At 36.4% G+C, this 17,101-nt stretch overlaps 1 protein-coding gene across 1 annotated transcript in view; it reads right to left on the bottom strand.

Moving 5' to 3' along the window:
- CTNNA3 (catenin alpha 3) overlaps positions 1-17,101 on the bottom strand; it is a 1,729,751-nt gene that overhangs the window by 187,748 nt on the left and 1,524,902 nt on the right. The window contains 1 exon segment of the mRNA XM_036828186.1: positions 437-529. Within this exon segment, the coding sequence (XP_036684081.1) occupies positions 437-529 (93 nt within the window).

The following is a 17,101-nucleotide window of genomic DNA, read 5'->3' as shown; positions in this document are numbered from 1 at the left end:
GTGTGTGTGCGCACGCGCGCGCGCGCATGTTGAGGGGGACAGAAGAAAGCATTGTAGAAAGGAAGAAAAGTAGAGGAATATTGCCTCAGAAGTTGATTTTTCTCCCCTAGAATTTCCAAGTATATTTACAACTTCGTGGTTTCTCTTTTCTACTCTAAAGAAACAGGTACAAATTTCACTTTGATATTCCCATGACTGCTCTAAAGACCAAAAGTAGTACGGAGTGATTCACTACCTAACCAGAAATGGCCTCACTGTGAGCTCTCAAGGTAGAGGAAATCATTCCCATCATGATGCTGCCCCGGCCTTCTAAGGCTCTTCTCCCTGTGCTTTACAAGACCAGCCCCAAATCCAGGAATCCCTACTGTGAGAGGCTGCCTGGATTGACAAGGAGAGGGCACGGCACACAGCTCTTCCCCGCAGGGAGGGGACTCACCCGGTCAGTTTTCCCTTCAGTCTGAACACTGGTGTGACTGCGGACCTCGTGATCTTCTTCCAGGTCAGAAACATCCTCTAGTTCCTCTGGAGTCTATAAAAAGAAAGCAAAACACTGCTGGTGGAAATGCAAAATGGTAACCAGGCTGGCAGTACATCAAAAAGGAATCACAGAGTTATCAATATGACCCAGGAACTCCACTCCTAGGTATATATGTAAGCAGCTCTTTGTAGGAAACTGCCCTCAGTAGGAAGCCCCTTTCACTGTCGCTTTAGCAAAGCTATATTGTAACTAACTTTTAAACCAGGCACCGCCATGCTCTACTCATCTCTGGCTCAAGCACACCTTTCAAATCTTTTAATCACACGAAACGTTGCCTAACTTGTCTGATCTTTCCATAGATCAAAGAAGTAGAAATGAAGAATAAGTAATTAACAGATGACCAGATCTCTTCCCTAGCTTCCCCTTCAGTAATCTCATGAACAAACTGTGTGAACGAGAAAGCATCTAGAGGAAGATCACAAGAAGTCACTGAGCCTGCATACAGTGGGAGGGGGTGACAACTCTGAGCCCTATCCCAATGATTAACTGGGATTACTTCCTTTCTTCCCTTTAAAAGCTTTCAGGCCAAAGCAGAATCTTCGGAGGTGGTTTCTGGGGGATGTTGAATCCACCGTCTCCCCAGATTGCCAGCGTTTTGATTAAAGTCACCCTTCTTTCTTTATCTCTTGAGTATTCACCTTTTAAGTGGTGAGCAGCAGGGCCCAATCCATTCGATAACACACCCAAGAGAAATGAAAACATATGTCCACACAAAAACTTGTAAATGAGTGTTCACAGTAGCACCAATCATAAAAGCCAAAAAACATATCTAGTGATGAATGAACAAACAAAATGTGGTAAATCCATACAATGGAGTATTACGTGGCGTAAAAAGGAGTAAGTACTGATACATGCTGCGACATGGGTAAACCTTAAAACTATTACGCTAAGCGAAGAAAGTCAATCACAAAATAGCACATTACTGTATGATTCTATGTATTGGAAACTCTAGGACAGTCAAATTTATAGAGACAGATATCTGATCCGCTGTTCCTAAAGGAAGGAGTGGAGGAGAGGGTTGGGAGCAGTGACGCTAATGGGTATGTGGTTTCTCTTTGGGATGACAACAAAGTGCTGCTATTAGATAGTGGTAACGGTCACACGATCTCAGGAATATATTAAAAACACTAACTTTTGTACTTTAAAATGGTGAATTTTATGGTATATGAATTATATCCCAACAAATTTTGAAAGAAAAGGAAAGCAAAAATGATCAGAAGGACATTTTTCTCTGAGTAGCAATTTGGGTAACCTCTATGTGCTTACCACAAACCAAGGTGTTTACAGGTGATAAATAAATGGAATAATTATCATTAAAACCATATGACATCAAAACACCAAAAATTGAGAAATTAAATTTTCTTAGAACTTAATAAGTTAACATCAACTTTAGTGTCTATTCTAAAGAGTTAACCTACTTTCATTTCTTTTTTTTCTTGTTTTTCATTTCAGCTTAAACATCTCTTGTTCAGGGAGGTGTCTTGATTAAGAATCCCCTAGACTGGCTTGAGCTCCTCCGCCAAGCATTTCCTGAAGCCCTTTACTTTCACTATCACACTGCTCATCTTACTTTATGGTAGCATTGTTTGTTGAATTAGTAAGCCAACGGTTGAACTGTCTGTTCTTTGAGGTAAGGACTAGGTCTGCTCTGCTTACTATCATCTCACCACAACCTAGTATTAATACATACATGCTTTTGAATGAAAGAAGCAAAATTATCAGTGATAGCCAAAAATACAGCTGGATATGAGCAAAACAAAACATATCAACAGCAATAACAATTTGTCCTCACTGAACCTCTACTGTGCTTCCATCTTCTGTATTTCAAACTAAATTTTTTTATTTGCTTTTTGTTGTTTTTCTCTGCTCAAGGTTTCCAATCCCTCAGTCCCACCGGGGCAATAATTTAAAGATATCAGTCATTATTGCAAATACAAGTATTGCAAAGTAAAGTCGTTACTGCAAATATAAAGTACTTAACAAGAATTCATTTAATATTTTAGTTTACACAGTCTCAATTTTAAACTCAGATTCCTTTGTTACAAAGCTCTGGTGAGAAATCCAAAACACAAACATTTAGGTTTCGTGAAAAATATCCAAAAGTGAAAGTGGAAGGTGTCTTGCATATACACCTGGCTGTTAAAGGGTGGAAAGGGGCAGGACCTGCCTCCTCAGAACAGCTCCGGTTTCCCTTAAACCTTGATCTGCACACAGGCCCTTTGTTTATTTTCAGGGCTGTGAAGAGCTTTCCTTCCCTGGGGCCATTCGAGACATGGGAACTTGCAATGATTAGCTCACACTGTGGGGCAAAATTACCAATTTCCTAACTACTAATGGTCTCAGAGTCTTTCTCAGCTCATGGATCTTTAACCATCAATTTCTTTGTTCTCTGACACTTGCACTGAGCAGCTCCCATCACTTTGTGTTGATTTCAACTGACTCTCATTGGATATTAATATCCACCCTCCCACCAAAGCCTCCAGTGTGCTAAGTAGTTGTTATCTATATGTTGATCTCTATATGCAGTCCTTCTTTGCTGCAACTACGTGCAGCTATGATCACAGGGCAATTTACTCTCTCTTCTTAGGTATTAATAGCATGAGTTTGCCATGAGGGAATTTCTGTACAATCACATATTTCATTATTAGCTATTTTTGCGTATTCTTCCCAAATAGTCTTCAGAAAGGATCTTTACAATTTCCCTCTTGATACATTATCAACCCCTGTAACATCTGAACGAGTTCAACTGATCAAATTCCTTTTCTTGAGTCCTGTTGTTTTGCAGCTGAAGGCCGTCTGGTACCCCTACTGTGATCTGTTTCTTATAAATGTCTGTTGTTTATTACTTGGATTATACTCTGTCACGTGGTGACATATAACTTCATCATCAATCCCAGTATTCTGTGCAATTCGAAAATAAAGTGACTTAACCGAAATTAAGAGCAATTGCTGCTCTCAGAAGTCACAAGTACCATTTTTGTTGGTGATACTGCAGAGAGAGATAAGCCTACCATTTACACCCACGTACTTATGTACTTTTCCTTATCTTTAACAGGGGACTAATAGTTTTCTTGCAAAACCACCACAACTGACCTCTTCTTTTCATGAACAAAATCAGTGGGGGAGTGTTCAAAACACTTGCTGGCAGCATTTTGCATTCTGTAAGGTAAGCAGTTGGAATGGTATTGTAAAAATAAAAAGTTAAATACACAATGTTACAGTTTAAGTGGAAACTAAGAAAGAAATAGGAGTACTCTTATCATTTTGGGGGTGTACATTACGCCTTCAAGCTGAAGAAAAATTATAACAGAAAGAGCAAACATTTAAAAAAGGGAGGAGGGAGGATGGGCTGCCCTATATTTACACTCTTAGAAACAGCTTGCTTTTACTCATCTAGTCACTTTGGAAGGTTAAACTTCTGGAAGGTGTGTGAATGCGTGTGTGTGTGTGTGTAACCTGTGTATGTTTCTAATCAATTTTCATCCTGTGGGAGGGGACACCAACTATCTTAGATCAGTGTAATATAGGAGAAAGACCATAAACTGTTGAATAATACAGACCTGAACTTGAATTCTGCCCCTCCAGCTAGCAATTACAGAACGTTGGGCAATATGTGTCTCCTTTTAAACTTTGGTTTCTTCAGAAAAAAATTTTGGATAATGATACCTAACCCTGAAGATTGTTGTGAGACTCAATTGTACTGAGAACACTTTAAGTGCTTAGTCCACAGACACAGCTGGGGTGCAACAAAAGTCGTTTCTTTCTGTCTAGTGTTTGTTCTTCTCTTCCCTCACTACCTTATCCCTCATCCCATCACAACCTTTTAGATTTGTACGATAAAACTTTTGTGGTAATTGGGGTGCCTCCATTTTACTCCATATCCATTACTCTGGATTAACACGATATTTACTAGCTGTCTCTAGTTACGTTCACCTGATTTTTAGTATACAATGTCATTGTGCTAACAGGGTATAAAATAATTCCACATACAGTGCTTTCTTCTAAATTTCAAGTAAAGATCTCTTTTGATCCGATTTTAATCATGTATAAGAGTAAGATTATCTCTTAAATTGGTCCCAGCAGAGATACACTCTAACATAGATTCTCAGGGATGACAGAAATAACTTTCCTTCTCTAAGCTGAGCTGTCTCTAAACCAGACCAATAGGAAGATATCCTATTTTTTTCTGGAAAAAGTGATGTTAAACTCAGTTATTACTCATTTATTTCTCCTATCAGAATTCAGGAAAACTATTTCATATTTTCCTATTTTAACTCTTGCTTATTGTGAAGCCTTCCTTAGGCAACCCAAAGTGATTTGAAATTAGCTGAGTTTCCTCCACCTTTAAACAGCAAAAATATTACCTAATCCTTAGGGCTACTGTGAAGATAAAAGAAGATGATGGATGGGAACATTATTCAGTGACTAGAAAAATACTGAATGTTCAATATTGTTTATGATTATTATAAATTACTATTACAGTACTTTAAGATCTCACTTTATTTATGTAAGAGTCCAGGAACAAGTATAGAACGTGAAAATAGTCAGGCTGAGGTTTTTATATAGAAACTGAGCATGGAACAAACAGCAGTAGTACATGAAACTTCAGGGTCACAATAAATTGGTGGTGAATATGTATAATTTAAAATATATATTTATTGAGGTATAAATGACTGCTTTATATTGCTTTCTCACCCTCCACACAAAGGAGCTCAATGGTTTCTATAGACTTATCTCATTAATTCTTTCAGCATCCTTAGTGAGACAGGTAGGCAGTATTATTATACCTTAAAATTCACTTGCACAAGACTTCATAAATGTTTAATATTTAAATATAAGGAAATAAATCTGTGGTCACCAAAACAGCAAAAATAAGGAAAGAAAGAAAGAGGGAAAGAAGGAGAAAGAGAGAGGGAGGGAGGGAGGGAGGGAGGGAGGAAGGGAGGAAGGAAGGAAGGAAGGAAGGAAGGAAGGAAGGAAGGAAGGAAGGAAGGAAGGAAGGAAGGAAGAAAAAAATAAAGGAAAGGAAAAAAAAGATAATCTAGGAAATAGGAGTCACGCTTGGCATTTTCTTCTCAGAATTAAGGTTGAATTCTAAATCATACACATGATTTGATCATAAATCATACTTCTCTGACTATCCCTCAATGGCTTATTACAATCAAATAACTGCCACAACAATGTCAGTAGTGGTCTGACACAGAGAAGGAATTATGCTGCGGATAGTATTCTGAAACAGGAAGCTGCAATAACATGTTCAGTGAGATTATCTTAGCTGAGGTGATAACACAGGCTGATTTTGGAATGTTAGGAGAGACCAGAATTAAAATACATTAAAAAAAAAAAAGGAATAGATACAACAATAGCACAATTCAAATTATAGAAAACTAAAAAACACCCCTTGCTGAATGCACACACACACATACACACACACACATACTTTTTTATTTTTCTTCAAGAAATCAATATTCTGTTCTTGGCATTTATTGACAAGGTTGTTGATCCTTTTCCTGAGCCACTGTTTTTCTAGTTTCCAAGTCCTATAAATTATTTAAAGGGTCACATCTCAGAAAAATGTAACCATCACATTTAACTGTCAAGCATTTCAAAATATTACCAGAAAATATAGTATACAACTGGTTGTGTGCTACACATGGGCTTTTTAAAACTACAGACCCCTGGAATCAGCCTTTGAGGGAGAGGCCCAGTAACCTATATTTTTATAAAGTTGTACAAATGATTCTGATGTGTAGTTCTTCATGAGAACCATTGGCCTGACATTGAATTTATTTTAATTTTTTGATTGGTTTGGGCTTAGTTAAGTGTCCCTGTAACAATATGAGTTGCAAGACTGTAGTGGCAATAGTTAATCCCAGATCTTCCCTGTCACCTGAAATGCAGCCATTTTGCATTTTAAGTATGCCTTCCATTGCTTGTCAGTTGAAGGGTTAATTTATCACATTCTTGGACAGATAATGAGTAAGTGGCCAGAAGCCATTTTGACTATTAAACTAAATTATACACTCAGTTGGAGCTGCCAGAGTTGTCAGAGACAAAGGACTCGATTCTCACGGCAAGCACTATGGATCCCTAACACATGGACTTTTCTACTCCTCAAATAGGCCCCAATCATCAGTTCATTCCGCATCAAGATCTTGGCCTCCTAGTATCTAGTGCTCTCCTGCCTGGCATGCTCATCCTGCAGCTTTCACACAGCTGACCTTTCTACCATGCGAGTTCAGATGGCCTATACTCAACCCTATCCGTCTTCCCTGGTCAACCCATCTGAAGTTAACCTTTTTCCTACTTCATTTAGTAATTGTAGCACACCCTGTGCATTTTTCTTTAGCCCTCTGCTATGATCATAACCTGAAATTATATTTTTCTTCTTTTTCCTTTTTTTTTTGGGAGGGGGGAAGGAGATACGTTTTGGTCTTACCACATTAGAATACAACATCTATGAGAATAGGGATGTTGTCTGTCTTGTTTACCATTCTGAGCACCCCAAACAGCATATACTAGGTACTCAGTAAAGATATCCTAAGTGAATAAGGGAACAAATGATTTAATGACCAGTAAGCTTTGGTACGAATGTCAGAAGAAAGTCTTAGGAACATTTTTGAGCTATGGAGTAAGCCTTTCCTTTCTGCCTTCAGTAGGTGTTGATTTAATAATTCCTTGCCTAAGGGAAAGTCTGAGGCAAAATTACCAGATTTGTTTTTTAAAAATAAAGCCTATGGAAATTAGAGATAATAGATTTTGTACATAGAGAAATTTTCCACAAGTTCAAAATTCTCAGACTTGGAAGACCAGGACGATGTGTAGGCATCCCATGAGCAGTGCAGTATGAATAAAACAGACTTGAGAGAAATGCCATCTTCTAAACTCAGACCAGAGTTTCAAGTCTCACCAGGGCCCTGTGGCACAAACTTGTCATGGAACAGTAAGTAGTAAACCGGAATGAGCCACAAGGGCTAGAACAACGGACATTTCATTGGTAACGAGTGGGGGGAAATGACAGAGACTGTTAGGTCCCTCTGATACCCTGATAAAGCTAAGTCTCTAGAAAGAGTTTTTCTCCACCTTGGCACGATTCATATCTTGGTCTGACTAATTCTGGTTATAAGAGGCTGTCCTTGCATATTGTGGGATGTTTAGCACCCACCCTTAGCTTCTACTCACCACATGCCGAGGGCCCTCTCAAATTGTGACAATCAAAAATATCTCCAGACAGCTCCAAATATCCCCTGTTAGGGAGGGCAGGAAATCACCCTTGTTTGAGAACTACTGCTCTAGAACTTTGGTTCACCTGGCCCAACACAGGTGGTAGGGGTAAGTGGTCCTACATAACTGGTAAGGGGGAGGCCCAATTACTATGTTTAAATTTCCCATGAGCAAAGTTAAAATTTAGTTGACTTAAGGAAGATAAAAATAAAAAGTAATTTTTTTTATTGTACATCTCAATTTGTGGACTGAAATTCATACCCCTAGAATACCATTATGGGTTACAAGATGGAAGAGGGCACTCTATTCATTTTAGTCTATACCAAACAACTGGAAGAAAATATCAGATGAGTTTATTAAAATTAACCAACTTGGTTATAGTCTTAATACCAGCACTTAATAAGCTGCTTTCATTCTGTGGTACTTCTTTTCAACTTTTAATCATAATGAAGACATTATTACCTAAAGAAATGCAGTGATAATCCAAGTTTGCTTGATCAGTCATAAAGTGGTTAGGAAAAAAGTCATCTCAACTAACATATTGGAGTGTCTATTTTTATGTATTGATATATAAACACAGGCTATTATGATAGAGTCTGAGGATCCTGAAACAAATAAAACAATCTTTGTCCTTAGGAGAGGTAAAGGACAAAGATATTAAATGGAAATTTTTAAAAATCCCCTAGAGTTGTATGGTTTGAGACAGATTGGTGAGACATGGAGAAATTTCCTTAGAATTGTCAGGCAAAGAGGGGAATGAGCACAAAGTGTCCCAGGGTAACCTGGGAAGATATTTCTTGTATTGTCAGAAAGCTGCTAGGCTTGTGTTACGGTGGTAGGTTGATGAACTCGAAGTTATGTTACCTGGGTTTTCATTCTAACTTTGCCATCCATTAGTTGTATGTTGTTGGTCAAATCTCAGTATTTTCCTCTGCTTCAATTTATTCATCTTTAAAATAGGAATGGGAAGTAAGAAAAACTTGATAATTTCTGCAAGTCCTATGAGTTTTAAGATTTTGGGAGTTTATGCTTAAACTGAAAGCATAACATTAATATTAATCTAGATGAAATGTTTCCTCAGCACTAGGAGATCTCAACAGTAGGGAAGACCTGGTAAATCTTTTGAGTTCAGCTGACTGAAACATAATTCACTCCAATTCATCGTATCACTTAGAAACATGGTTAATCTGATGAGCATATGTATCTCCTCATTGTCACAAGGAGAGAGAAGGCATCTAGTATTGTTCTCAATTTTATAAACTGAGCATCTCACACAGTGCCTGGCAACAAGTTGGTGCATGGAAAATATGGTTTTTAATGAATGAACACATCAAAGAAAATAGATAAGAAAATAAAGAAGGATGCAAATAAAGATGTATTTCTCTATTTTTCCCAATAGAGCAATGGCAGATTTTCTCCTTACAATCTTTCAAAAAATAATTCAAAACTGCCTTTAGTTACCATTATTATTCCTCTATGTTTCACAAGCCTTTTTTTTTTTTTCTCTCTTTTCCAGCATGTTAAGAATGTAGCACCATGTGAATCATTCCATATGAAGAACTAAGGAGCCTGAGTATTATACCCCTTAAAGGTTACAACAATTGAAATGCAGTTTGAGAAAGCAAAGTCACAGAATATAAAAAATATAGCCTAAAGTAAGATAAAAAAAGAGTACATCTATAATGTACAAGAAGATATGATTAAACATATAGTCAAATAGGACAACTTTGGCAGATAAATCTTGAGCATGTAGAATATTGCTGTCAAAGGAGACACAGCCCTGAGCCTAAGCTGTTCATCTATTTCAAATGAATTGTCTGTATTTGTTCACTACTTAGAAACTTACCCAGGCCAGCAGCCATCAAACAGCCAATCATTTGCTACCTTACACTTGAGTCTGGATTATGGTGATTTTCAAAGGAGGTGATCATTATAATCACTTAAGTTTATATAAAGCCTTTCTAAGGACTCAAGCAATTATAAAATCACATAGGGTAAATCATATTTTAACCTCAGCCCCTCCTTCTATCAGGAAGACTGTGGGCAGTCAACTCTCTGATTCTGAGACACTAATGAAGCTAATAACTGTAGAAAAGCACCCAGCAAATCAGCAAGATGGTCATAAATGAAAGGGGCATCATCAATATCATTGTACTTTTCCAACCACCAAATGAGTTGGTGATCTAGCTCTGATTCCAGGACTGCATGTCTAATTCATGAAAACTGTCCTAAGAAATCATAAGAAGTATTCCAGATTGAAGGAAGACGAATGAAGCCATGAAGAATGGGGTTTGGATGAAAGCATATTTTTGGAAAGTTAAAATATTGAAATATCTAGACTCAAATCAGGACCCTTGAATTCTTCTCTTTGAGAACAGAAAGGTAAGATAATCATTTTAACTGAGGTCTTAATATAATTCATTAACAACACTCTGCTGGGGTTTTCCACATTTCTTTTCTCATTCAATCTTAACAATAAACCTGAAGAGGTAAATGTTACCATTTTAATACCACAATTGAGGAAACTGCGCCTTCGAGTTAATGGAACCTAATCTAATATCACAGAGCTAACAAAGGGCTGCTTCAAAGAGGATCCAGTGCTCATTTTACAAGCCATGTGGCTTGGAAGTCACAGTGCATGATAAATGTGGGGGTTGAGTAGTTAAAACTTACAAGTCTAGAAAATGAGCTTCAAACAGCATGAATATACTGCTCACAGAGCAAGGTGGGTCAGATATTTAGGGGCTTTGATCCGTGCGCTATGACCGGTCCTTATCTCTTCATACCCCCGCCAGATATAATGTCTGGACCTCAGTAAATTTGATGTCTGGAACCACGGATGATTCAGCTCTTCCTTACCGCTTCACTGCCACCTATCTTGAACCATATATTGCCTTTGAAAAGCCAACTCAAAGAAATCCTGCTTGTTTCTCAGGCTGGCACACTGGCTTTAAGTTATACAAGCTTGAAACCAATTCAGTTTTGGCCCATAATATGATAGCATGAGCAAAAGCTTGCCAATGGATCTGCCAAAAAAAAAAAAAGGCTCCTGAGTTATTTCTTTTTCTTCTCTTTTCTTTTAAAGTTCTATATAAATTAGGCTATACTAATCAGCAAAACTACTAAATGTGTTTTGGACAGAGCTGAGTTTACATCCTATTTATAACCTATTTCCAAATTATAAACAGAAAACCTAAGGTAAGTAACTTGCCAAAGTTCTTATGGCCAGGCAGAGACTGTGACGCAGCAGAATATAAAGATTGCATATCTGGATTCTAGGTCAAATGCTGCCTTTAGTAGCTTGTGACCTCAAACAAGTATTTAACTAGTTGAGAACTCACCTTCTTCAGCAGTAAATGAAAGGACTGAACTAAATGATTTATAAAATCTCATTCAATTCTACTGTTCACTCTATAAGTCTATTGCAGGTTTGGTGACACTGTATCAGGAAAGATACTTTTTTTTTTTCAAGAAAATTCTGAATTAGCAGTATACCGTTCTTTGGAAATGCTAAACACAATTTTAGATCCCAAGTCCCTTTTGGTTTGTTAACCTCTCAGGAGGGTAGAAACAACTTTTTATACTTACTTTGTCCAGGACTACATAGGACAAAGTTAGGGCTCTTCACAGGCAGTAACTGATGATGCCACGGAGAGCTGCGGCAGTACAGTTACGGTCACTGCGCTATAGGTGAGAAATGTGCTGTTGTTGGAAACGACGCAATAATGAAAGTAAGCGTAGTAGCGGAGATGGTGGTAATGGTGCTGGTGGCAACAGAGGCAGCAGATGACTAATCACACAACCCGACCTTTAACTCTTAGGCGTACACACTGCTACCGTGAATATCAGACACATCCTGCTGTATTTGACGAAGGAAAAGCTCAACTTTTCCATCAAACCCTATGCCAAACAGACTCTATCTATGTGAATGTGTGTTCTTATCTTTAGAATAAACAGCTGAAGAGAGGTTATCTAACTTAAAAATTATTAATTTTTTTTCAAAAAACCTATTTTACAGATGTTAAAACGAGTTTCAGAGAATATCTAAGGGCAAAGAAAAAGCACTTAATACTCTTAATACTCTTAACAATGTATACGTACATATATTCTAATTACATAAAACAATGTATATATATATGAGAGTGTTAGAGTGTTATATGTGGCTTTCTTCTTTATAATTGAATTGTTTCTAAATTTTTACAATATATATTTATTATGTTTATCATCAGGGGAAAAAACAAGCAATGAATGTTACAAGAAAATCTGCTTAAGGCTGAATACGCCACTTCAAGGACATGTCAGCAATAAAAAAAGAGCAAGATTGCAAAACTCACTGCACGGGAGCAGAGCTGGCCTTGTCACTTTGCAATAGGTCTATCAGTGTGGCACTGTATTTGAAGCCGGTGTGGACACAGACAAAAGCTCTCAAGAGGGGAGAGGAAAATTGCAGCGTAGGTCTTCATTATCAGAGCACACACTAAAGAAGACTGATAGCAGATACAGAGATCTATGCCTCATCAGGGCCTTATACTGTTCCCCCATATTGCATGGTCTCCTTCTTAGTTCTGTGGATCCATGAAAGCAGTTGCTGTCTTATTTCATGGATCACATTTTTAGTGTCCTGGAAATTGCTTTTATAAAAGTATTCTGTAATAAATATTTTGTGGGAAAGAAGAGTTGGGTGTGACATCCCAGCAGGGATATATATTTTTTAACCTATAGGAAATCTTTTACTTCCAGAAATTATTAGGCAGCCAGGCATAATATCAATGGTCCTAACCAAATTCATCTATCTAGATTTGCAAAGTAATCCCAAGCACAGTAATAAAGCAAAAACCTGCCTGCTGTGTTCCAGCCACGGATACTATGTAAGGCTAAGCAGGATGTCCGCACCTGACACTCCTATTTCACACTGAACTAAAAAACGGAAAACTATGAAAGAAGTTCCACATTACAGAGGAGATATTGCTCGATAAGACAGTAATTCAGATCTATGTTAGACTTTTTGTACGTATTATTCAGGGTTATTGGATTGAAGTTTGCTTTATGGGACATAAGAATTCCCTACACTAGTAGAATAAAGTTGCCTAAGTTGGCAGCTTATATATGAAACAGAACACTAGAATGCAGCAAAACAAATATTTGGACAACCCCTAAGGAAGAATTATGCTCTGTCTAAAAGGGATTTTTAAGTCCCCAAACTAAAAGGCCTATTTGTAGAAGCGAGTGAATACATCATCGTTGAAGATGTAGTCAGATGTAAGTGGTTATGAAACTAGCTCATGGCAATGCACTGTGCTGTTTCCACACAGGTCCTCCTGATCTATGGAATTAGGACAAAAAGTAGAAGCAAACCCAGTGGGGAAATTAGATTTGAAAATTGCATGTGTTCCTTAACATGTTAAACATATACATACCATAGAATCTGGTCACTCCACTCCTAAGTGTTTACCCAAGAGAAATAAAAACATATATTCACAAAAAGGCTCGTACACAACTACTCATAGCAGCTTGTTTTGTAATAGCCAAGTAGCAGGAATAACCCAGATGTTCATCAACAGAGAATGATAAACTATATGACCATTCAATAGAATATTATTCAATTAAAAAAGGGAATGGATTATTGATACAAATAACAACCTGGCTGGATCTCAAAATAATGCTGAATGAAGGAAGCCAAATAAGAGTACATACATATGATTCTATTTAGACAGCATTCCAGAAATTGCAAATCAATCTACAGTAACAAATCAGTTTGCGGTCTGCAGCAAGGAGTGATTAGATTACAAAGTGTCATGAGAAAGTTTTAGGTTTTGATGTATATATTCCTTATCTTGATTGTGGTGATAGCTTCAGGGTTAAATACGTATGTCTATAAAACATATCAAATCGTATGCTTTCATAAGCATAGTTAATTAAATGTCAGTTATACATCAATAATGCTGTCAGAATTTGCATCTAGTTATTCAAATGCCTACCTTGACATATACTACATAAAGTAACAATTGTTTGCTTAGCCCAAGAGTATAATTACAACTGGGACCACGCAATGTGAATTTCTGTTGAATAAGTACATGAAAGGAGTAATACTGCAAATTCAATTTTAATCATTTAATCTCGCTCTTGTTTTCCCTATTTAATAAAATGGACCTCAATTTGTAGTAAGGGACTACATATTTAATTAAAGATTGTTAATTTTTGTTATCAATGTTAAATGTTCAGTTCACAGACACCTTATCCATGGCTCATATCACTAGGGGGCTTAGAAATAAAAAATCACAGCTTTAGTAAAATAATACCAAATGCAGGCTTTTATATATGGACTCAATGTGAAAAGACCACTGATAAGAATGGTAAGATATTATAGCAGCAATGTGATTTTTCTATCATTAACGTGTTTATAAAATATCAAACCAAGCTTTAAACTTTTTTTCACTTCATTCAAGGCAATGGTTTTCAAAAAAATGTAGTATTAAAATCCCTTTCTTAAATGAAATTAGAGAATGCTAATATTCACAACAATGCAAAATATGTAATGATTCTGACTAAAGCATAAAGCAGTGAAGCAGGTGTGTGTGCATGTGTGTGTAGGTGGGCATGTGTGTGTGTACCTGGTGCAAAGGCTGGAGAGTCAGGCCTCCCTCTTGCCCATCTTTTATTGCAGTCTGGGAAATAGTTCTACTCACGCCAACCACCCAGAGACCACTATGCTTTCACCCTGGAGAGTCTAACCTCCCACATTTAACCAGAAGTTGGCCCATGCTATTTCAGTAAAGTATCATGAGGCTCCCGGTTAAATGTGCAGAATTAATGATAATTACATACCTACACTTCTTCTTGTATATGATTAATGTGACTATAATGTTTAGTTCATTTAAAAATATAACAATAAAATAATAAAATAGCTATTACAAATGTTCATTGTAATAAATACAGGGGTCATCTACTGCACTTCATCTACTCTACTCATGTGCATCTCCCTCTGGGTTTATCCAGAAGTAGTCTTAGATGTCACCAGGCTCATGTCGATGTCGTAGAGCATGTGTAGACAAAAATATTGTTTTCAAAAACCCACTCAGGCTGTCTTTGGATGAACAATATTAGAGTGTCATTTATATAAAACACTGAAGCTGTATGCTAAATAAAACTAAAGATAGCATATGCTATATATAAAGCCAATAATTCTTTTTACAGCCTGATGAAAATTAATCCTAAGTACTCTTCAGCTGAACTATCTTTTCTTACTTTTCAACTCTCACCTTTTATTCTTATCTTTTCACCGATTCAAAGTAATTTAGTATGCCAATCATTTTTTTCCTAATATTGTTCTATCTTAAAAACTCCTTTTCCCTGCAGATCTTATCCACTATCCAGAAACCAGAAATAATATTTAGTCTCTGGAAAGGAGAAATCGTTTTCAAAATCATTTTAGAGAGGGACAATCTACCTTGGAATAGGATCCCTGTTATCAATGTGGCGATATGAAAAAGTATGCCATGTTCTATGTAAGAGAATTTGCTAGACTTAATTTAATTAAACTCAGTGACTGTTGGGGCTGTGTGTGGGTGTGGGTGCGTGTGTTTGGTGTGTGTGTGACACTTTTTTTTTTTAATTTAAAGGTATCAAACATTACCTTTTTTAAATTTAAAAAGAGAAAAAATTTAAATAGATACAGATTCTATTCCCAAGATATTTATAGATAACTGTATGAAGTGCAGCAGAGTTAGGTGTTATGGGACTGTCATAAATTGTGCGGTCACCACCTTTATGAAACTAAGTTCTGTGTACTGAGTTTTAGTGAAAATTTCATGAGTATTGAAATATATTATTCACATTCTCCTATCAACATACACCTTTATTTGCACAATGAAAATCTTTGATTCATGCAAAATATCCTGTTTGACTTGTTTTGTTAGACTCTACAAGCTGTTCCTTATTACACTCACACTAATATTTACAAATTGTTTTAGCTTCACGCTAAAGTGAATAATGCAGTGCTCCTCAAGATTTTCCATGATCTTATGGACAGGGTAGTTTTTAATTCCTCATGTTGTTTAACCATCTTTTGATCCTACTAAGGAAGTAGACCATCTAAACACAGCTTTCACTTAAGATCTCAGCTCTGGAATCTTTGCATAATTAAAATAATAACAACTTCAGTATTATATTTTAAACTAAGTAAGGAATAAGTTCAGCATTTTGGGGCAAGAAGTCAGAAAAACTAGCTTCTCATTTTTGCTTTTCATTCACTCATTCATTCACTTTTTCATTTAGTAAATATTCATTAAAATGCCAGACAAAAAAGAATGGATATTGTACCAAAAGTGTTTCCTCATCTAATTGGATAGTGACATTTATTTATTCTGTGACCCTAGAAGGTTATTTGGTACTTGGTTTTATGTACTATAAAAGAAAGATAGTTGTCCCTGCCTTCTTCATGTTCTACATTTTACTGCCTCCTCATCGAGATGTTATTACAGGCAACTCAGGTGATAAATATAGATTTAACTCTGTATACATAATGTAAGACAGTCTTTTCATTTTTATCTGAAACTAGTTTTATAAAGCCACTTTCTCAGTTCAGGGAACATAGTAGTTTCTCACTAAAATTTTCTCTTTGTTCTTTCTGTCCTAAGATGCAGTATAGGAGATAAATTAAGACTATGCACATTGGAATGAAAAAAAAAATTAAATTCCAATCCTGATACACCACAGGTTAATTGTGGGTATGGGGGAAGTATATCAAACTCCTTCAATTTTGATGTACCTATCTTATAGGGCTGTAATAAGAAATATATGAGAAAGTAATATGTATTACTCAATCTAGTACCAGGAACAATAAGCACTCAAATAAATATTAGCTATCATGTCATTCTAACTTATGTCAAGAAATATTAGCTATTATGTCTGATTAATATTGTATTGAAATGCTAAATAAAGAATATTAGACCAGGAGTTAGAAGACTGGTCCTGGCTCAATCACTTACTGACTAGATAATATCAATCATGTTATTTTTAACTTTTAGAGTCTAAATCCTTTATTCTATAAAATGGGATTCATTATACCTGAAAGGGCTTGAAAGTCTAAATAAGCAAAGTATATAAAAATTATTAAAGTATGTTATAAATGTCAATTAGACGACAGCTGTGAATATTATTAATTATTAAGTTGCATCACCTTTTACTTTCACTCAGTTTATTAGATAATTGAAAACACTCTGAAAAACCAACTCAAGCTAAGTTGGGCTCAAACAGAGAAAAATCTGAGATAATTTTTTTAAAAAAATGAATGCTTCATCTCTTTAAAAGGTATATTGAAGGTAAAAATAAGAGGCCCAG

The sequence above is a fragment of the Balaenoptera musculus genome, chromosome 16 (genome assembly GCF_009873245.2).
Source record: "Balaenoptera musculus isolate JJ_BM4_2016_0621 chromosome 16, mBalMus1.pri.v3, whole genome shotgun sequence".
Classification (NCBI taxonomy): domain Eukaryota; kingdom Metazoa; phylum Chordata; class Mammalia; order Artiodactyla; family Balaenopteridae; genus Balaenoptera; species Balaenoptera musculus.
Note: the sequence above shows the minus strand (reverse complement) of the source record. Positions and strands in the feature narration are given on the sequence as shown.